At 32.9% G+C, this 22,430-nt stretch overlaps 2 protein-coding genes across 2 annotated transcripts; both read right to left on the bottom strand.

Moving 5' to 3' along the window:
- Positions 1-4,149: 4,149 nt before the first annotated feature.
- Positions 4,150-10,688, bottom strand: LOC132745724 (zinc finger protein 354B-like). The gene is made up of 5 exons (XM_060734686.1): positions 10,565-10,688; positions 8,010-9,098; positions 6,684-6,890; positions 5,881-6,272; positions 4,150-5,139 (listed from the first exon to the last, which is right to left on the bottom strand). The coding sequence occupies exons 2-3, from the start codon at positions 9,066-9,068 to the stop codon at positions 6,693-6,695; spliced, it is 1,257 nt and encodes a 418-aa protein (XP_060590669.1). The 5' UTR covers positions 9,069-9,098; positions 10,565-10,688; the 3' UTR covers positions 4,150-5,139; positions 5,881-6,272; positions 6,684-6,692.
- On the bottom strand, positions 4,909-6,300 carry LOC132745727 (protein mab-21-like 3). The gene is made up of 2 exons (XM_060734688.1): positions 5,881-6,300; positions 4,909-5,139 (listed from the first exon to the last, which is right to left on the bottom strand). Exons 1-2 carry the CDS (start codon positions 6,298-6,300, stop codon positions 4,909-4,911), a joined length of 651 nt encoding a protein of 216 aa, XP_060590671.1.
- Positions 10,689-22,430: the final 11,742 nt, after the last annotated feature.

Below are 22,430 nucleotides of genomic sequence, written 5' to 3'. Positions count from 1 at the left end.
ACCTGATTTTGTGTGATCTTGTTTAAACTGAATGTATTAGATGTTGTAATTGTTCACAAATTATCTTTGCTGAAATATAAACACTTATCAATTACGTCTTTATTTAAAATGGAAAATGTTGTTCGTACACTGTTTACTTATAAAATTTCTATACATTTGAACAACCTCCAAAAAAATAAACTTGCATATACTTAAGCAAGACAAAAATACAAAAAAATGTTAAACCGTCTTATTATGCGTTTACAAAAAAAGAAACAACTAAATATTAATCAAATCAAAATTTGTTTCTTATGTTCCCAATTATAGGACAAGAAATCGGTTTAAATGTTAATATGTAACAATGGTTGGTTAATCGAGTGTCCAGTAAAATTTCGATTGCTTTATGGAGCTAACGTCAAATAATTTTTAGTATCCTTCAATGTAAATGTTTATTATCCTTTTTATGTTTTCTAAACTATCTGCAATCTCATTAGTCAAATCAGCTTTATAATCATCTGCTTACTATTATTTCGTTAAAGAAATGAAAGGGAGGTGAATAAATAAAGAAAATTAGTCTTTGAATAAAAGGAACTTAATTATGTAAAACTACATATCAGAGTTACAACACACAGTTGTCATAGCATGGCTATTTAATGTTGAACTTATGTTCATGTCTCTAACGGCTACTTGAATGGAACATAGCAATTAATAATACGGTTATAGCCAGTTAAATATATAAATTGACCTTAAGAATAAAGATCATTTATGACTCAAATTCAATGTACTCAGTAAGTCTCATCAACTATAAAGGTATATGCTAAGAGACTGTTGAATCCATTAACGAGGAGGAAAAGGGAGATTTCTAAGTAAAAAAAATTCTAAAAATATAACAAGTTTAGCAACATCATCTTCATAAATACGTAACAGGGTAAATGACATTCAGGAATACTGAATGAGCCATAAGCTCTTTTAACAGTCTACTAAAACGCACGTTTCGAAACATTAATATATTTTCAGCAACCTTTTCACTAAACATGTTCGTTAAGTCAAAAGTCGTATACGTGAATTGGTCAGCCAATGGTTAGTGGACAATAAATTGTCATTGCACTTGGGTAAAACCGAGTCAATTTTATTTGGGTCCAGGCAAAAGCTTAGGTCACAATCTAACCTGCATATAACCTGTTCTGGTACATCCATTGAATCAACTTCATCTATCAAGTATCTTGGGATTACTATAGACCAAAATCTGTCATTTTGCGCCATGACCGAGTCTGTTCTTAAGAAGGCCAACTCTCGGTTAAAATTTCTTTACCGCAAGAAAGAGTTTCTTACTCAGCATACCAAGAAACTTCTGGTTATGTCTCTTATTCAGTGTCACTATGATTACGCATGCTCTGTTTGGTATAATAGCTTGACACAGTCTTTAAAAAATAAGTTACAAACTTGTCAAAACAAAATAATGAGATTTGTACTTGACTTGGACTCCAGAGCCCATATTGACCAATCCCACTTTAAGTCCCTTAACTGGTTACCGGTCCACAAAAGAGTCGAACAGATAATGTTGTGTCATGTTTTTTAGATAAAAAATGGCCTATCTTCGGATTACATGTGTGAACACTTTATTTCCCAAGATTCCATACATAATTATAGTACAAGACTTAGTCAAAAGGGTGGGTATTGTCTGCCTAAGGTCAAAGGCCAGGGTTCTAAATCCTTTGCTTTCTCAGGTATTAAAATTATGGAATGATTTACCTGTAGAGTTAACGGAGATCAACAGGTTACAAAGTTTTAAGGTTGCCATCAAAAAATCATCTTATGAACAGTATTTAATTTTTTTTACCATGTTTTTACATATTTCGGCTCAGGATTTTAAATTGTCTGCTATTTATCTTTTTACAATTTTAGTGATGTGTTTCCTAGCTGATAAATCCTAGCTGTAAACAGGAGTATCATTAACTCAAAATTTGCCTGTGATATACATTTTTATGATTTATAAGTATTTTTAAACATGATTATATTTAGGTTTGCCTCTCTATATCATGCCACCAATACAAAGGACCACAATGGAAATAAGAGCTTTTTTGCCCTTTTTTGTGTTATCCTTGATTTTGGTGAGTATGTCATAGTTTTCTCGTATGTGATATAGTATTTAATAATGCTCATTATTTTATCCTATGTTATATTGTCAACTATGTATATGCTTCCTTTGCCGAAATAAATCTATATATCTATCTGATATATTTAATAAAAAATGTGCACCATTTATTTGCAAATATATTTAACAAATTTATATTGTAGTTCAAGAAATATGATTTGTACGATAACATTTTTAGGTGAATTAATCTATTTTATCTTCAAAATAAATAAATAAATAACATCCGAAACATTTGTACAGAGGTGATGATGAAACACTAAACAGTCGTATCTTCAAAACTTTACTAGATGGCTGCTCTAGGTTCGAGCCTTACTAGAAACAATGATTAAATCTTCTTTTTCAATGCAGTTATATAGACCGTGTTGTGCTTTCAAACAACAACATCAACAACATCATCAGCAGCAGCAACAACAACAATAACAACAACAAAAAAGAAAAACACAACAAACGTTTATTACAAATTCTGTATAGATGGATTTGCAGGGTAAAAACTACCTATGAATTTTTCCGATCATAATGTTAAAGACACGTGTTTCGGACAAATTAAGTATGAAAAGCAAGATCAACAAGGAAGGTGGCATTCAATGAAGGCATTCCAAGCACACCGACAATATAAAATGTGTGCCGATAAAATATTCATATTTCACTTTCAAAATTATTTTTTATTTTCAGGAAAATACTGGCAAATAGCCATTATTCCTAGCAAGAACAACAAAGAATATCTTGAAGTTAAAAAGTAAGTTTCTAATCTAGTACATGTTATTTTATTTCATCTTTCTATTTGTTACCAGTCCTTTGTATTACAACAACTACAACAACACAAACCTAACATTTAGATATAATTGTCAATTGATTGTTATACAAATAATGGTACTGTAATAAATTTTGGAAACATTATCTTTTTAAACTGTCCATCAAAGTATTTTAGGGAATCAGCTATAAATTATTTGAATGGGTTAGTGGTAGTGGAAACAATCTTGCTAAAACATGTGTTGCAATAAAATAGTTTTCGATATAACAATTAAAAAAACAAGAAACTAAAAACAGAACAAATTTTGTTTTGCTTTTGGTAAATCATCTAAATCTAACAAGCAATTTCATTTAGAAAATAAACGTAAAATGTTATTTCATTTATCAAAATATTAACTGAAACATAAACGTTCTGAACATATCTAAATATTGTACTTTCAACCGAAAATATTGTGTTCGCCTTAAGTAATTGAAATATGACAATTGGTTTATTTCATTAGATTATTAGTTTCTTTTTTGAACACTTTTAAGTTGAACCAATCACACAAATACATACAAACAATCGGTTAAATATAAATATAAGTATTTTTTTTTATTTTTTTTATTTTACTTTTCCTGACATTTTTGTTTTAAAACCCAGTTAGAAATTCAAAATTTTCTTGTTTAGGATTTAGACCTCAGTGGAGCATCTATATGTCATCGACAAGAAACATAATTACATAATTTAGACGTTCCACAATCTGTTACTTGACATCTTGATCAAAAGAATACGATTGATATAAACGCGCCATGATAATATTATTAATCAAGAAAATATAATTATTGTGACCGAAGCTACTGAAAGAAGGTGTTGGTTGAATGAAAGTTTCTAATAAACAAAAAATCTGTCTGAAAAAGAAAAAAACAAGAGGCTGATCTTGAATTCACACAATATTAAATCAAATTAAAAAAGTATTTTAGGGAATCAGCTATAAATTATTTGAATGGGTTAGTGGTAGTGGAAACAATCTTGCTAAAACATGTGTTGCAATAAAATAGTTTTCGATATAACAATTAAAAAAACAAGAAACTAAAAACAGAACAAAACATTAAGTTGATCTAGCACAATCCTATTTTAATCCAATGTTTAGTTACATTAAAAAAGGAATAGGTTTCATTGATATTACCTGAATTGGATTTTGTTTGCAAAAAATTGTTTTGTGAAATATCAATTAAAAAAAACAAAAAAAAAAACAACAAAAAACAAAAAAAAACAAACAAACAAAAAACAGACAACCAAAAAATGAATGAACATGTGTCAAGATTGATAAAATTGACATATTTTGAAATTATAGTAATCACAGCACATATTTTGAGGTATGCCCTCAAAGTGTCGTTTTCAAACAAAATTTCAAAAATAAATTAAGCAAATTCAAAGCAAGGGATAGCTCTGTTATACTTCAAATTTTAAGCCCATATATAAACATGTTATAATTTGCTCGTAAAGGTATGTGTTGCTTCAGACATTTTCCAGTAGAGTCGTATTTTTTTCTACAAGAGTATACCTACAAGCACTTTGATAAGTTTTATGTTAAATTGTTTAATAGATCATGTGTTGAAAATCATATTAATGGATAATTAAGATGTCTTTTTTGGTTTATATCGCTTCTGAGGTGAAAACGGATCAACATGTTCTGCGAGGAAAGGTAAATTATAGATGAATACATATCTATTTTAATCACAATATTATTGTGATACAATTTATTGCAATTGATATCCTGCTCTTACAATCTAACGATTACTGACATAATATGGGGTAACATGTTCGTGAACTGAGTAAGTTTTCACATACGAAGGCAGACATCTAAACCACTATAGGACGCGACGAATTATATGCTATATAGTAAAAACATGGCATTTGTAAAGAACTATGTCTTTACTTGCTTATGTTTTTGGTATTTAGGCCAAGTTCTAATTAAATGTACAGAAAAATGTTACAAATACGAGCAAAGATATAATAGTTACATTGTATACAAAGACAGACATTACTGCTCCAGCTTGCACTTTTTATCACGTACATAGTTTGCAAGTTCTAAGCACACACTATTATCTTTCCCTTGAAGAATGTCAACATCGGTATCAAAATAATCTGATAAATGTCCACTCTTCAGAGTTGTCTTCAAATCTCTCAATGTTTCAACAAGACAAACATCCCGGTTGTTATGATGCCAGAACTCTGGAGACGTATGTCGCTCACATGACCAAAGTAACTGTGTCTGAAACAATATTACCGATTAGAAATTAAATAAGCAATAAAAGAAATACGTGTACATTATGTGGAAATTAAGATTATGGTATGCTGAAATAGGATTTAAGGTATGTTGAAAGTATATTAATACAGACACTATATATGCCAGACAACCTTCTAAAAATAGATCGAGAAATGGCATTAAAGAAATCGTAATTATATCGTTTAGAGAATTAGAAACTTGTTACGTATGAAGACACTTCTTTTGACATTTGTCAGTCTATAAATGTGCACGGCAGCTGAACATTTGTGAAACAAATTTCATTTAAATCAAAGAACTCCATTGCAGACATATTATGCCTTAGAAACGAATATTTGTGTTTTTTTCTTCTTTAGAAAGTGCATGAGTTTTATATCGTTTACATAATGGATTAAGACAAAAACAAAAACACAAAAAGGTTCAGGGATTGGCCAATGATTAACTTTTTGGAAATCATATCAAGACACCATATTGTTTTGAGAAATTAAAATTTGCACATTTTTATGCTATTATGGGCCTTTAAGTTACACTTTATTTATTATATAAAATTTGTCAACGGCAATGCTGTCGTTTATAAATAAATGGTTGTATCAGAAAGAACATAACGATCGTTTATGATGGATATTGGTGATATGTATTGCTAGCTCGTTTGTGATACAATATAACCTTCAAATGAAATCCAATTTTCAATAAAATATCTTGATAACAATCTGTTTAAAGTTTCGTCACCTTTAAGATATGAGATGACAATCCGCGAAGTCCGCTTGGCGAACATGATTTACAACTTTGCATGTACTTCTTCAACATCTTGTAAACAATTTTCCTACACCCGTTTCCCTCGTCCAATCGTGAGAAAAGGGTCCTTTCCGCTTTTGAGTACGAAATAGCCCAAAATTCATTTTTCTTAGGTACCAGGTGGGTTCCAGTTTTCTCCACATCTCTAATGGGCGATTCACTAAACGCTTGTTTTGTTTCACGACGTGGCCATTTTTCTATTGGAATACCGCAAGGCAAAGATATCGTTATGTCAACACTAATATGATGCTGAATCTCATATCGCTTTGGTGGATGGATGGTCAGCGTCAAAGCAGGTCCATGGGCGTGCCTACTAAGATCTACATCTGAAAAGGCAATTTTGAAACTAATCATATAGGAAAATAACTTGGCCGTAATTAGTATGTGTGTCTATTTTTTGAGGATGAGTATTTATTTTATAAATCTCCAATTTATAAGAAAAAGCTAACATTTTGTATTCATTATTGTAAATATATATCTCGATGTGAAGGAATGAATTAGACGTCATAAAGTGCATTTTCGACGGATGAAAATGTGAGATTTTGGCATTTAATCATTTAAGCGTCTTATCCGGTATATACTGTATTAAATATAAGCTACAACACATTTACGAGAATTTGGAAAATGATTCTGAAATCTCTTTAAAAACTAAAAGCTTTTTCATTGTGCATCGATCTTCAAAAATAATCTGCATATTGTACATGTATGATAGACCCTGATAAAGTACAAATACTTACAATTCAAACCTAAATTATCTTTTGCAGTTTTGATCTTTTGATGTAGATCACATCGAATCTCCCTTGGGACAAGATCATTTCCATGTAATAGTTCGCCTGGTACTTATCACAAGTGGTGGATACTATAGCGTAACCATTCGGGGCCTTGATAGCCGCTTCTGTTTTACTTAGTTCACATTTAACATTCATGTTTGTGGTATGTTCGGTCTGACAAAAGTTTGTATAAAATGGTGTTATAATTGGCAAGTTTTTTTATATTTAGCATATATGCACATAGAATGGGTCATTTTGCTTCAAATAACGAATAAACGCTGCAAACAAAAATGAGTAAGGCTGCTTACAGTTTTTCTGTAATAAATTACCTTGGCATACTTATTCCTTCAAGATATATCATACTCAATCTTGATATCAGATAATACTGATAATTAATACACAGACACTTGGTAATTATAATATAAACATGTTTTGACTTCATACAATGTAGATATATTTAAAATTCTACTCATAAAGTTGGTCACAATATTAATATATAGTGTCATTACAAAAAACTTTATATTTAAGGATGAAATTTATTTAACCTTAAATAAGAAACACCGCTTCCTATACCAAGTTTTCTCATTCTTTTATTCAAAGTGTACATATTCAGTAAATATTTCATAGATTTTAAAGGCCCATTATGCCTAAGAAATGCTATCAATTTTATTTCTCAAAAAGTATCTTGTTTCAGTTTCGAAAAAAAACAACATATTAGCCATATTCATGAATTTTGTCCTGCTACATTTGCTCTGTTGGCAACTGGTGTAATTACAGTGAATCAGTATTTTGTATGGAAGTCAAAATACTACTTTGTTTACATTTTTCTACCTTAACGACACATTACTGCACGTTCAGCGCTACTTTCTTCAGTTGTTAAATAGTTTACATGTTCTTCAATCATTATTGAAACATTACTAAACACATGTTTGACATTTTTAAAGAATTGAAAAAAATATGAATTTCCTAGGCATAATGTGCCTTTAAACGTGAATTTGAACTCAATAAAGCGTATCTAAAACACTTTTTTTTTACCTCGAAGGGCATTAGTCATCGCAATTGTTATATATATGTTCCTAAGATAAAACAGACAAAAATAAGGAACAATGGGTTGAAGAACAGATCTCGGAGAATGTATAGGTGGGCTTAATATGTTTCACATATTTTTGACCAATTGCTCAATATAATATTAACAAATTTCATGAAATTAAGTGGAGCATTAAGATAGCGTACACAATTCTCATATGTTACGTAAACAGTAATTTTATAAAATATCATAAAATTTGAACTTACTTCACCATAGGTGTAGTGTATAGATTTGCCGCGACTGACCTTTACATCTTGTTGTTCTAGTTTTAAACAAATATTGGTATCGAATTCGTCTGGTTTTCCGATTTTTGTATTCATCGGGAAACTACCAGCCTTTCTGTGGTTCGGGCAATATATATCGCCTCCTTTTTGGCCATTTACATGTTTCATTATTTTAGCTAATGTGTCGTTTACAAGTTCAACGGATATTTTCTTTTCATCTTTGTCAATATCTACCTTTTGAGCATAATATTCGTCAATAACTTTTTTCCTTTCAATCCTTTTCAATGCAAATTGCTGTTGTGTTTCAAAATTTCCAGACTCTACTTTAGCTGTTGTTTGACTTGGTTCAGATTTTCTTGTTTGCTCTATATTATGTTTGCCTTTGATTTGTCCAAGTGTTGCGCATTTTTCACTAGTCGGATCAATTTCATGTTTATCCCGTTGATGTTCAGACAACTCACTCGCATTTGTAAAGACTTTCAAACAATGAATACATTTTTCTCCATTGAGACTTTTTGCGTTGCAAGTCACATTGACCGAGTGATTAAAATCCTTCTCGTCGATTTTATGCTCGTCTTTCGTGTGCTGCGTTAAATGACGACCAAATGGACATCGTATTGGACAGAAGAAACAGCTAAATTTGTGTGTGTTTTGCTGATGATTGTTTTGGAAAGAAGTAACTTTTGTTGACTGGTTGCCTTGATGTTTGTCTTTTTGATGTTGTTTCAGCTTATATCGAGCAGAAAACTGTCTTTCACAAGAGGAACATTTAACACGCTTGGTTTGTTTGAAGTATGGCTTTCTAAACTTTGATTTATGTGCATTGCTTCTTTGGTTTTGTTTGGTTCTGTATTTATCTCTGCTACGCTTCTTTCGGAAAGTAAACCTTTTAGTACGTTTATTAGATGAATGCTTTCTGGAAGAAACTGTATTAAACGATCTGCTAGCATTTCGTGGTCTCCTTGATTTAGTACGTACTAACTTAGTTTTTCTGTTATTTACCTGTTTTGTTGCCTTATGTTTCGTATTTAGACAGCCCATTATCTCGTTGACAATGTCGTCTTTTTCTGTCTATGAAAAAAGGTATTAACAACGTAAATAACAAATATACTGAAAAGTAAACTTGTCAAAGAAATATAAGAATATCTGAGTTTGAGCATAGAGAATTTCTTTATAACCTCAGACCCTGACCATTTGACATTATATATACAAAAAAGTACAAGACTCACAAACTATGTTGAAATCATAAGCTGTTAAGCTCTTACATTTAAACAATATAAATGTTTGACAGAATGTGTAACTGATCTTTATGAAATTGAAATATTTAACATTGATGCGAAATATAATTGATTAACATAAATGTTTAAAGTACTAGTAATCTCGGGTTCAGTTTACCTTCACGAAAATTAGTAAGTCAACCTTAACTTCATTATGTAATTTATATTTTGTTTAATCAAAGCTATCAAATTAAACGATTGATGTTCGGCCTACCGATAGACCTATAAAAAATAACCTTTATTGGTATATCATCTTTCCGCCATATTCAGTCATATTTATGACTGTATATCAAGTGACAAATATTAAAGCATTATTCATGTCAACTAGAAATACGTACACACTGCACTTTATCTAAGATTTTAATTTGGCGGTCAGGGTATGGTTCACAAATTTTGATATTTCATATCCCAAAGTAAAGGAACTCCACTGATGTCTTAAACCTCAAAACGTACATTTTGGTTTATACAGAATTTGTCTAAGTTCTATTTTGTAGGAAGCTATAATGTTATAGATACACCTTCGAATCCGTTCCTGGAACCATTCAGTACTGAGCGATGGTTGCAAACATTTTGCTCAAGAAAACAACGACTAGCCACTGACGGAGTTTGAACCCATGCGGCAAGCGATAATCAAATAATAAATTTTGAACTTTTTACATAAATCGGCTGGGTCACTTAAAACAGTAAGTAAAGCAAAATTATATAATTATGACACATACTCGCAAATTAATTAAAAAATCGTATTCTTATGCTATTCTTTATGTACTGGTCTAGACTTACATCAAGTGAAATATCAATCTAAAAAAATGTTTCCAGTCCCGTCATCTAATAAAAGCCGCAGTGAAGTCCCTTTAATTGTATTGCACAAAATATTTTGTACACATATTGCTTTATAAGATTAACATTAACGTTGCAAGAAGATAAGTTTTTTATTGAAAACGTGTAAGATGTAAGTCCTCACAATATAAATGCTTAAAAAATCATTGTACTGATAAGGAAAATCGTACATCTTTCAATTTTGTTTACAATAGCGACAGGTAAAGCGTAAATCAATGCTTGGTTATCCAAGCATTGATTTACGCTTTACCTATCGCTTTTGTAAACAACTATTGTAAACGACTCTAATTTCATGAACAAAACAGCAGCTATTAACTACATGTACATGCATATATAGATGTTTAAACATGATAATAAACAAAATAACATGTTATCTGTTTACATGTAACCACTTTGACTTAAAACATTTTTAAAAAAACTTACCTTTTTCAAGTCCTATACATAAATATGTTATCACTATTTCAACAAAGGTATAAAAGCATTGTTAGTCTTGTGACAATTAGTCATATTGGGTTTACCAGTTCGTAATTTACGCACAGTGACTCCGCTGTTAACGCACAGGGTAGTAGGTGTCACGCAAAAGATAGTGTAAGCTGGGTAACATGTCTTGTCTACTTTTAAACTGTCCCTGTGTTCAGAGTTTTTAATTACCAAAACTGAAAATAATCAACAAAATTATGGTTGTTCTTAAGCAACAATACTCTAGTAAATCTCTGCATGATAAAACAAATGCGTAAAATATCTTTAAACAAACGCAAAAAAACACCAACATTAATTAAAGCTTTCAGTGAAACAGAACATTTTTAAAAGCAAAAATCTTAATAAAAAGATAAGTATTGAAATAAAGATGCTAGACATGATTACAAAGAACAATTATCTGAAGTATCATTTATTTTAACAAATAAAAAACTGAAAAAAACATTGTTTTCATATATTCCATTCATAGGAAGAAAGAAGAAAATAATAAAAATATATCTCAAGTTCTTAATAAATTCTAAGTTGAAAACAAGAATAATCATGAAAACCCATGTGCTAGACTATTAAGTCTCTAATATGATGTAGGTGTTAATAATGAACAAATATTTGAAATAAGAAGTAAACCCACGAATAAATAAGAAAACTTTTAGAATAAAGAAGGAAAATTCAAAGTTTAAATGGGAGATAATACTGAAAATACGGACACTAGATCCATAAACCGTGTCATATTATTATGATATGAGAGTTTGAAGTTTGAAATCCTTTAAGAATTGAAGCGGTATCAGTAAGTAATAATAATAACTAGAAAAAAGATCAAAGGAGACATAATTCTGGAAAAAGCCAAGCTAGAGTGTCGAATCTACTCACACATGATTTGATTTATAAGAAGGAACGTATACTTGGTGTTTGAGGTGTATTCCTTAAAAAAGAAAGAAGTTATAGAAAACAAATAACATTTTTTTTCATGAAGATTCTAAGTCAAACGTTGATATAACTTATAATAGAGGTGCTAGAATTATTAATCTTGCCTCAGCTTATGCTCGGTAATAATAAGATACATAGCTTTAAAGTTTGAAGTAGATACATTAAAAAATACAAAAAAGTACTATAAAAACATTTCTTTATGAAAAGTTCAGGCGGTTATTCTCAAAGTTTTCAGCTAGAGTTAGGAATCTTGTCACATATGATGTGGTTGATGATCAAAACATTTTTTCTTTTAAATTGAAATAAATACCTTAAGAAATAAATAAGTACTAGTGAAAAAGAATTTACTGAGTAAAAAGATTTATAAGAAATCTGGACGTAGTCGCCGGCGCTGCCTGAGTAGCACAGGTCTCAATATACTCTCTTTAAGCAAGCAGAAAATGTTGTGCATAAATTCCGTACTGCCATCTATCCAAATTTCACGCTTCATTAAAATAAATATAGGATATTTGTTTGTTTTGCATGTAAGATTGAAATATAATTTCACTGAGTGAACACCACATGCAATATTTTTACGAGTGGCGTAGCCACGAGTGAAAATATAATAGCTGGTGTTCACGAATGAAATATATTTCAATCTTATATGTAAAAAAAATAAATTTTCTTTTTATTTCATGCTTTTTAAGTGATTTTAATTATTTTTTACTGATTTTGTCGCGTAATGTCGCGCATTCTCCTTTTTGACGTCATCACATCATGACGTCACATCATCAATTTTGAAATATAGTTCTGTTAAATTTCTCTTATTTTGTTACATTTTTAACCACAGGCGCTAGTCACATAATCAAATATTTTACATAATCGGTCTATATATGTATATAAAGATATAAGGCCCCCAACGAAACAAAAACATCATGCGGAACAAACAAGAACAATGCTGAAAGAAACGACCAGATCACGGTTATCTCTTTCTGGTCGCCATCTGAAAGGATCAATTCAAGCGTTAAAGCTTTTTATTTCATTAAAATTCTTCAAATAGCAAAGAAATTAGTAAAAGTTTCAGTAAATGCCAATATTTTCAATCCATGTCGTTTTCGACGTCCAATCTATTCATGTAAACAAACACGATTTCTGGTCGATTTCTACGAAATGAATAGAAAACATCTAAAATTTCCTCATAAAATTCATAAACAAACTCTTTTTCTATCAATCTGCGAAGTCTAAATTGAACTAGATCCCTCTTTGTACTCAAATATTTAAAAAATATTGGTTGTAGAAGCGGAGGTCAAGTAAAGTGCACCATTTGGAATTTGAAGTGACAGATAAATGAAGCAAAGAAATAGTATTATACGATTGGTCAATAGTATTCCGGTAATTATCTTAACCAATCAAATCCTTATATAATATTCAGAGCGGAACAGTATATACATGCGCTATACATGGCGATAAAATACTGTCACAAGGGAGATCCTTGTGTATTTTTTAATGAATTACGTACGAAGAGGGCATTTGATCAGTGAAGACTTCGCAGATCGATAGGAAAAGAGTTTGTTTATGGAACGTACGTGGAAATTCTAGCCGTTTTTTGTTTTTTTCCGTAAAAATCGATCAGAAATCGTGTTTGTATACATGAATGGACTGGACGTCGAAAACGACATGAATTGAAAATAATGGCATTTTGCGAAACTTTTCCTTATTTCTTTGCTATTTTAGGGATTTTAATGAAATAAAAAGCGTTGGCACTTGGATTGATCCTTTCAGATGGCGACCAGAAAGAGATAACCGTGATCTGGTCGTTTATTGCAGCAGTGTTCTTGTTTGTTCTGCATGATGTTTTTGTTTCGTTGGGGGCCTTATATCTTTATATACATATATAGACCGATTTTGTAAAATCTTTGATTATGTGACTAGCGCCTGTGTTTTTAACATGATGTATGGTGACTTCGACTTTCTTTTCCTAAAGAAGCAAAATTTACGCATGACGGCATTTATTTCTGCCTGTTATTCCATTTCGTTATGATTTTCTTTTCATCCGCATTCAGATATAGTTCGGCTACAGTGAAAATTATATTTTATAAATTTCACTTGTGGTTTATCAGAATATAATCATCTGATATATTACAATAAAACACTGGAAAGCTTGAAATAAATAAGTATTTTTGCAATATTTCAAAGAAGTTGCACCAACACATAATGTTGATACAGCATTCCATAAAGAAAATGAAAAACAAGATCAGCAAGAAAGAGCGGTATTCAATGTTTGCACCTATCAACACAACCTAGCAACACAGGACCAACGACAAAGATAAGGTAATATTACCGCACGTGTGATAATTACGCGACACCGGCAAAGAGCACATCAGTAGGACACCCTTCCAACAAAGAGTTGTACTGAAATTATGAATATGTAAATAGTCAATATCAAAATAAAAAGTTTCCTTTTCCAATTAACTCTTTCATCAAAACGTTCTTGTGTCTGTAGAAAGCTACTAATGATGACTAACATATTAAGCGCAATTTAGATAAAACTTAAAATGCAGTAAAACATTGAATACAGCATTGATATGATATAACGGTATTGATAGTGTTTGCACATCTTAACCTTAGCCAGACTTATTATCAGTTATTACAAAATTTCGAAATAAACCATGCGGATTTTAAATTTATGCCCAAGTGAAAGTTAAACTATGCCAATAAATTTCGTCTTATATATAACTAGTTCTTCTGGTTGTAAATTAGCACGGAGAAATCATTATTGTGAACAATTATGGCAAGTATTTACAAACTTCCTCCAAAGATAAGAAAGTTATAACCCGGACTCGACATATACCCTCAAAAAGACAATGTTGCCCTTGAATGAGCAAGTGCGATCTTGACCCTTAGGTAGGGGTCTGGTTGTTGTGCGTGACACATCGTCTTATTATAACAAACATTTGTGCCAAGTTATTTCAAATTCCTTTGATAAATGACAAAGTTATGGACCGGAAACCAAATATACCCTGTAACAGACTATGTTAATCTTTGACCTCCAAGTGTGACCTTGACCTTGGAAGTAGGTGATCTGTTGTTACAAATGACACATCTTCTCATTATTGTGAGCAATTTGGCAAGTATTTTCAAAATCCCTTCAAAGATAAAAAAGTTATGGACCAGACACGACATATACCCTCAAATAGACAATGTTGACCTTAAATGAGCAAGTGCCACCTTGACCCTGGAGGTAGGGGTCGGTTGTTGTGCATGACACATCGTCTTATGATAACAAACATTTGTGCCAAGTTATTTCAGATTCCTTTAATAAATGACAAAGTTATGGACCGGACACGAAAGTGTGACAGACGGACGGACAGACGGATGGAGCCTATTTCTATATCCCCCTTTTTTTCTTTGAAAAAGGCGGGGGACAAAAATTATGTATCAATGTAATCATTTGCGCGGGATTACAACCCACCAGGGTTTTTCAGTGCTCTGCCTGGATCGACCGTGGCTCTGCCTGGGTTAGTTGGGAATTACCGTAGTGCTGCCGTGGTTAGTGTGACCGCAACAATAATTTCAGCCCCGGATTTTCCGTATCATCCCAATAACTTATTGCGGTGGTCCTGGGCTCTTCTGGAAGTAAGGGAGACCGCAGCTTAAAACTCACTGGTGAGGAGTTAATTAAGGGCTTCTCCCCCTCATACAAAAAAGGTCAAATTAAGAAGTTGTTCTATTACAATGTCTTATCAAAACTAAAGTTACATAGACAATAATTAAATATTTAACAATATTGGGTCATATGGGGGTTGCGTTCATTGAACGCCGCCTTTCCTTGTTGATCTTGTTTATCATATTTAAAACATCATAAATCATTAATATATGCAGGTAATATTTATTAATATCACAACTAGGGTGAGAAAAAAAATGCAGCCTGACTAAGACTCAATCCAGAGACCCTCAGAATACATATACCATACCTCAGCACTACCAAAAAACCCAGAACCCTTGGAATACCATACTGCAGGTCTACAGCTTAAACATTTTCTCTCATCTTTACATTGACATAACCCCCATTATGTTGGAATTTGTCTTTTTTCATTGGAACACTTAAGTTACTAAGTGAATTGACCACCATAAGCTTCATATTGGACCCTTAAGGTAACAGGGAGAAAAAATGCAACCTTACTGGATTTCAAACCTGTCATGCATTGAATACTATTCCACAGCTCTACCAACTGAGATATAAGGTTTCTTAATTACATATCTTCTCCCCTTATTATTGAACAGCTTTATATACAGTGACATCTCTACCATATTGAAATTTTTGCACAATTCATTTCTTGAATAACAGAGTATACTTCCTATAAGCTATATATCACATTTTGCACCAAGTATCACAGGGTAAGAAAAATGTGCCGTTTGACCGGGATCCTCAAACGGCAAATTTAGTTCATGGCAATTTCTTTTGGGTTTCAGGTTTTTCTTCTTTTTAAGGGATGTAACTCATGTTTACTAATTTGTTTGTTCTTATCTGTCTATCTTAGTCATTATGTATATTTAATAACAAAAATATATCTTTTATATTTATAAATTGAATAGAATAAGATGGAAAATTTACCAGTTTAAGAAGTTCATCAAATAGATGGAGGTCCAGGAATGATGAATATGCATAGATTAATTTTATTTTTAGACTGGCTTAATAAAACTTATAAACTTGGGCTTCTATTTGTTGCAGCTAGTAATTTTATATTTATTCAACCACGGTTATCAGTTAAGATTTCATCATAAAGATATTCAGGACTCAATATAAATTTTTTTGGTTTCAAGGGAAAATAAAATACTATTAATGCTAAATCAAAGCCATGATGCTGCCCATGGCTAAATGATTCAAAAATATAAACTGAATTAACCATTCATGGGACTTTAAATCAGATAAAAAAACTCAAAGATGAATGAGTAAATGTATTTATTTAAATTTATTATTTTAAATTTTAACATAACTTGGTAAATTTCAAAACATCAACAAAAAATATGTTAAGAGAGAACTGTTTAAAATGATATTTTAATTCCAGTGTAATTATTAATTTTAATGACTTTGATTTGTTAAAAAATCTGAGTTTTGTTAGTTAAATATATTTCAGAACATTCTGGAAAAATATTTTGGTGTATGATAATAGAGTAAAACACATTATTTGGCACTTATAGCATTATTCTAAGAGAAAAGATAAAGATAAAGTGTAAGAGTGAGATATAGCATGAATCCAGGGAACTTTGATATACAGTAGTTTGCCTAGTTTCAGATGCAACCCTGGTCCTAGCAGTTTGGTCCCATCTGTAAGATTGTTGACAAATTTTATCATTGTGAAGATGGGATCTTAGCTATCTCATTATCCTTAATTGGATCACAAGATCAAGATGTTTCAACTCAACAACAGATCACCTCCCTAATGGATAAGATTTCCATTTACTTAATAAGCATTTATTCATAATGATAACAAAACTTTTCTTGAAGGTTTTAAAATTTAAATAGTCATAGTATTTGTATTTAATTGGTAGGATTATGTCATGGTTCATAACTGTTCACTGTTAAGGGGAGAAAATGTGTAAGTGGCCATATAGCTCAGTCAGTCAAGTTATGGTATGGTTCTTTGAGGGTCCCGGGTTCAAATCCCGGTCAGGCTGCAAATTTTTTCTCACCCGGTTACAATTGGCGCCCAAATTGTTGCCTTGACTGCATATAGCTAAGAGTTAATTCACATAGCTCTGTATTACCGACAAACTTCAATATAGCGGAGAAGTAATTATAATGGTTCAGAACTGTTCACTTTTTAGAGGAGTTGATGTGTAAGCAGCCTAATAGCTCGGACGGTAGAGCTGAAGTAAGGTATTCTGAGTGTCCCGGGTTTGAGTCCCGTTCAGCCTGCACATTTTTCTCACCGTGTTACAAAATTACCAATTGGCAGGACTTTAATTAAGAATCTTGTGATAATCCTAAATATAAAATATATTTAATCAAACTGGACTAAAATTATTAAGTTTTTATATGCATTAAACATTCTTAATTTTGTTGCATGTAATTATACAAATTGATTAACTTGTATGAGTGATATTGGTGGAGTGACAATGAAAAAACCATATGTTCATGTATTAATATAGAAAACAACTGTTGAATTATAGAAATTAAAAGGTAAATTTATTTACAGAATGATGTGGTTCCTGCAGGATTTTCACCAGAGGTCCGGTTTGTAAAATTTTAACAAAGGGTAAAATACATATTTCAGGGGGGCGTCCATGGCCGAGTGGTTAAGGTCGTTGACTTCAAATCACTTGCCCCTCACCGCTGTGGGTTCGAATCCCGACAGCACTTACGAACTTTCGCTATATGTATATGCAGTATTTCGATAGAGCGGAAATCAGTGCGCGAGCATGCGCTTTGCCATATCTCGTTCAGTTACCGCCCACGTTTTAAACTTGGTTGCTATGAAGCGACACTTAGTGTACATGGCTTTTACAACTAAAATATCAGCAAAATACATTAAAACAATACACATACATTACATATAGTTGATTTCCATATTAATATTTTGCATTTTCAACTGATAGTCAAACAAATATCGCAATATTCTTAGCGATTTAATGTATTGTTTACATGTGATGACAGCAAGTTAGCAGGCGGTAAAGTTACCATCAAAACTCATATGTTTACCATAGCAACCATATATAGATAGAAAGCAAATTATACAAGAGTAATGAAAAAATTGTCCGTTTCTGGACAAAAAATCGAATAAATAAATACAAAGTCTTTTAAAAGGTCCCTTCTTTGAGTTCATTTAAAAGGGGAATAATTTGGTGGAGTTTTATACATGGAAACAGGAGTTATCATTCGTGGTAAGGGAAAATGGCCGACTGAAATCATGCAAGCAAGTTTGTAAGTGGACAGGGACTTTGGATTCTTTCATGTGAGGAAGCAATCCAGCTAGCTGACGGAATGTCGGTGGTTCTACACAGGTGCCCGTTCGTGCCTGAATTATGCACGGAAGGGCACCTGAGGTCTTCCTCCACCAGTAAAGCTGGAACGTCGCGATATGACCTATACTGTGTTGATGTGACATAAAACCCAAAACAAACAAACAAACATATTTCAGTGTGTACATGTATTTGGTATCGTTGGCCTAGTGGTTAAGGTGTCTGCCTTCAGTTTGTGAGGTTGAAGGTTCAAGCCCCCACAGGAAAGGTAATTGAAGTATAAATGTTTATCTTGGGACCCCTTCCTAAAAAGCCGCTTCTTGAGCTGCTAGGTTACAAGTTAAAATGAATGGTTTCCAATTTCTATCCGCCTTGCGCCTGGCATAGTGGTAGGAGTTGGGAGGTACATGGTATGCAAGCAATTCATAGGTGTCTCATAAGTCAGAAATGGCTGGCCCTTACAGTAGTGGTGACGCTATAATAAACAAGACCTTTCCCCAATACCTTTTATTTGGTATCTAACTTGATGTAATACTATATTAATTGTGTCACGGTTCAGGGAAGAAAATGTGTAAGCCCCTGGATAGCTCTTTAAGTAAGAGCTGTGGTACAGTATTCCAAGGGTCCTAGGTATGAGTCCCGGTCGGGCTGCACATTCTTCTCACCCTGTGACATTTGGTACCCAATTTGAAGCTGTGACTGAATATAGCCCAGAGTTAAATTCACATTGCTTTGTAACCTGAGAAATTTGAGGATGAATTTAAATAAAGCAGGAAAGTATCTCAATAGCTTTTAGGGGGAAAATGTATAAGAGGCCGGATAGCTCATTCGGTAGAGCCGTGGTATGGTATTCGAGTGTCCTAAGTTCGAGTCCCGATCAGGCTGCACAATATTTTTGTTTTGTTTTGTTTCTTTCTTCACTTCACTTTCTTCGCCCCCTTGACTGCAACAGAACAAAATCATGAAAAAATAGAGAGTCATCGATGGGTCACGCACAGGTGACAGTATGATTAAACGCCAAATTTAAGGCGATTGTACGCTAAATATGAAGCAACAAAATGATTTTTTATTGTCACGGTTCAGAACTGTTCACTATTTATGGGAGATGATGTGTAAGCGGCTTGATAACTCAGGTGGTAGAGATGCTGTACAGTATTCCGGGGGCCCTGGGTTTGAGTTCCGGTCTGGCTGCACATTTTTCTCACCCTGTGACACTTGGCGCCCAAGGGGGGACCATGACTGAATATAGCTCAGAGTTTAATTAACATTTCTTTGTAACTCATTAATTTCGAGGATGAACTTAAATATAGCAGGGGAGTATGTCACGGTAAGAACTGTTCACTATTTAGGAGAGATGATTTGTAAGCGGCCGGATAGCTAATATGACTAAGAGCCGCAGTACAGTATTCCGAGGGTCCCGGGTTCAAGTTCCGGTCAGGCTGCACATTTTTCTCACCCTGTGACACTTGGCACCCAACAGGGGACCATGACTGAATATTGCTCAGAGTTTAATTTACATTTCTCTGTAACTCTGTGAAATTGGAGGATGAATTTCAATATAGCAGGGGAGTATGTCATGGTTCAGAACTGTTCACTATTTAACGGAGATGATGTGTAAGCGGCCGGATAGCTAAGTCGATAGAGCCATGGTACAGTATTCTGAGGGTCCCGGGTTCGAGTTCCATTCAGGCTGCAGATTTTTCTCACCCTGTGACACTTGGCGCCAAACGGGGGACCGTGACTGAATATAGCTCAGAGTTTATATTTATTTCTCTGTAACTCTGTGAAATTCAAGGATGAATTTAAATATAGCAGGGGTCAGAATTGTTCACTATTTTGGGGAGATGATGTGTAAGCGGCCATATAGCTAAGTCGGTAGAGCAGCGGTATGGTATTCCGAGGGTCCCAGGTTCGATTTCTGCTCGGGCTGGACATTTTTCTCACCCATTGACACTTTGGGCCCAATGGGGGACCGTGACTGAATAATAATTAGCTCAGAATTTAATTTACATTTCTCTGTAACAGTCTAGGACTGTGAAATTCGAGGAAGAATTTCAATATAGCATGGGAGTATGTCACAGTTCAGAAGTGTTCACTATTTACGGTCCTGGGTTCGAGTTCCAATGAGGCTGCACATTTCTCTCACCCTATGACACATGGAAAAAAATGTGTCCCCTCTCATCATTTTATCTTTTTTGTGTTGTTGCGGTTGAAGGCCTATATTCACAAAATACTGAAAAAGGTAAAAAGGTGTGTGACAAAATAAATTATAATATATCTTCTCATTCTGTCTTTCTTCAAGGTTTTGTAACAACCAGAACCAAACAAAATAACGAAATGGCACAAATCAGACACCATAGTTAAGTGATCCTCAATTGGCAAAAAGGCAGCTGACTTAAATGCAGTAAAGCTGTGGAGTTCCATTGTTAATTTGAATTGTCATTTTTGTCTAAATGATTTGTTGAGTTGGGAAAACATTTTGTAACATTTTGATATCAAAGTTAATGCAATATAATTACGCATACGTATTTAATCAGTTAAAAGAAAGTATATAGATCACATTTTAACAGAATTTGTCCGCCATTTTAAAAAACGGCCGAAGGATACAAGCCGCTTTAAATCGTGTTATTTATATTTATGGCGTTTGTTGATTGAATTGTGAATATTAAAATATATGACAGGTTAATAGACCTTTATTCTTAAGAATAAATGTGCATGGTAATGAATTACAAGCTTTAATTTTATAGTACCCTTTCGGGAAAAATTTTCGGGTAATTTGACCTAGTTTTCGGAGAAATTGGCCATTTTCAACTACAGCTTAAGATTAGTTCTAGCCAATTTAGAAATAAAACAATGGACAAGAAACAAAGTTTAACACCCCTGACAAGTTTTAAAAGCATTTATTTTCATGAATTTAATACTTTTAGAACCTTGCAGGTTTTTTCAAAATGCCCTACGAAAGATGCAAAATTTGGCGATTTAGCTCAATTTCACGCATATATTCTGGAGAAAATAAATACTGTCAGAATATTCAAATACATGCACCGAAATAATTGTTCTATGCTGAAGATTTATACCAATTTTCACAGCGCTTTGTTTGTAAATAAAGTTACAGGCAAGTTTTAAAAAACATGTGTAAACCGTGGTAAAATTACGCCCGTGTGATTATTACGCGACACCGGTTCTGAATTTTATCTTTATCTATTTTAATCTATATACTGTATGATAAGAATTTTATTCATAACCTGCGAAATGACTTCATCCATAGCACAACTGTTTGGAGTTTTGGTGGGTAGGAATTGACCAGGCAAGTCGGATTTGTTCATTTTTTGCATCAAAACTACTAAGATCAATCAAATAATCAATAAAAAATCACTCACTCACTCAATAAATCAATCAAACAATCATTCATTCAATCAATCAATCAATCAATCAATCAAACGACCATCAAGTCAATCAATTAGATAAAAAAATCATATTATTCAAATCAATCATTAATCAATCAATCAATCAATCAATCAGCCAATCAATCAATCAATTAGTCAATTAATCAATAGTTCCTATTTAAACAATTGTATGTCAGATATCCATAAGGTAACCGCCAAATAACACTTGCCTGGTAAGTATTTTTGATATCAGGTACAAAGTGAGACTTAAAAGTACATCCAGCTGGCTTACGGAAGGTCGGTGGTTCTACCCAGGTGCCCGCTCGTGTCTGAAACAATGCCCGGAGGGGCACCTGGGGTCTTCCTCCACCAATTAAAGCTGGAAAAAATCGACGAAAAAATCTCGGCGGGACGCTCTAGGATGGCCCGATTTGAATGTACGGTCGCCAATATGGGCTTTCCGGCGGCGACCTTAAAAAAACGCATTAAAAAATACGTGTTTTCGAATATTCGTGGCGAAAAAGAAAGCAAAAACACGATATGGAGTTAAATCAGTCACC

Source organism: Ruditapes philippinarum, unplaced genomic scaffold (assembly GCF_026571515.1).
Source record: "Ruditapes philippinarum isolate M1 unplaced genomic scaffold, ASM2657151v2 ctg9960_1_1_1_1, whole genome shotgun sequence".
In the NCBI taxonomy this organism is placed as follows: domain Eukaryota; kingdom Metazoa; phylum Mollusca; class Bivalvia; order Venerida; family Veneridae; genus Ruditapes; species Ruditapes philippinarum.
This window is presented reverse-complemented; position numbering and strand designations above follow the sequence as displayed.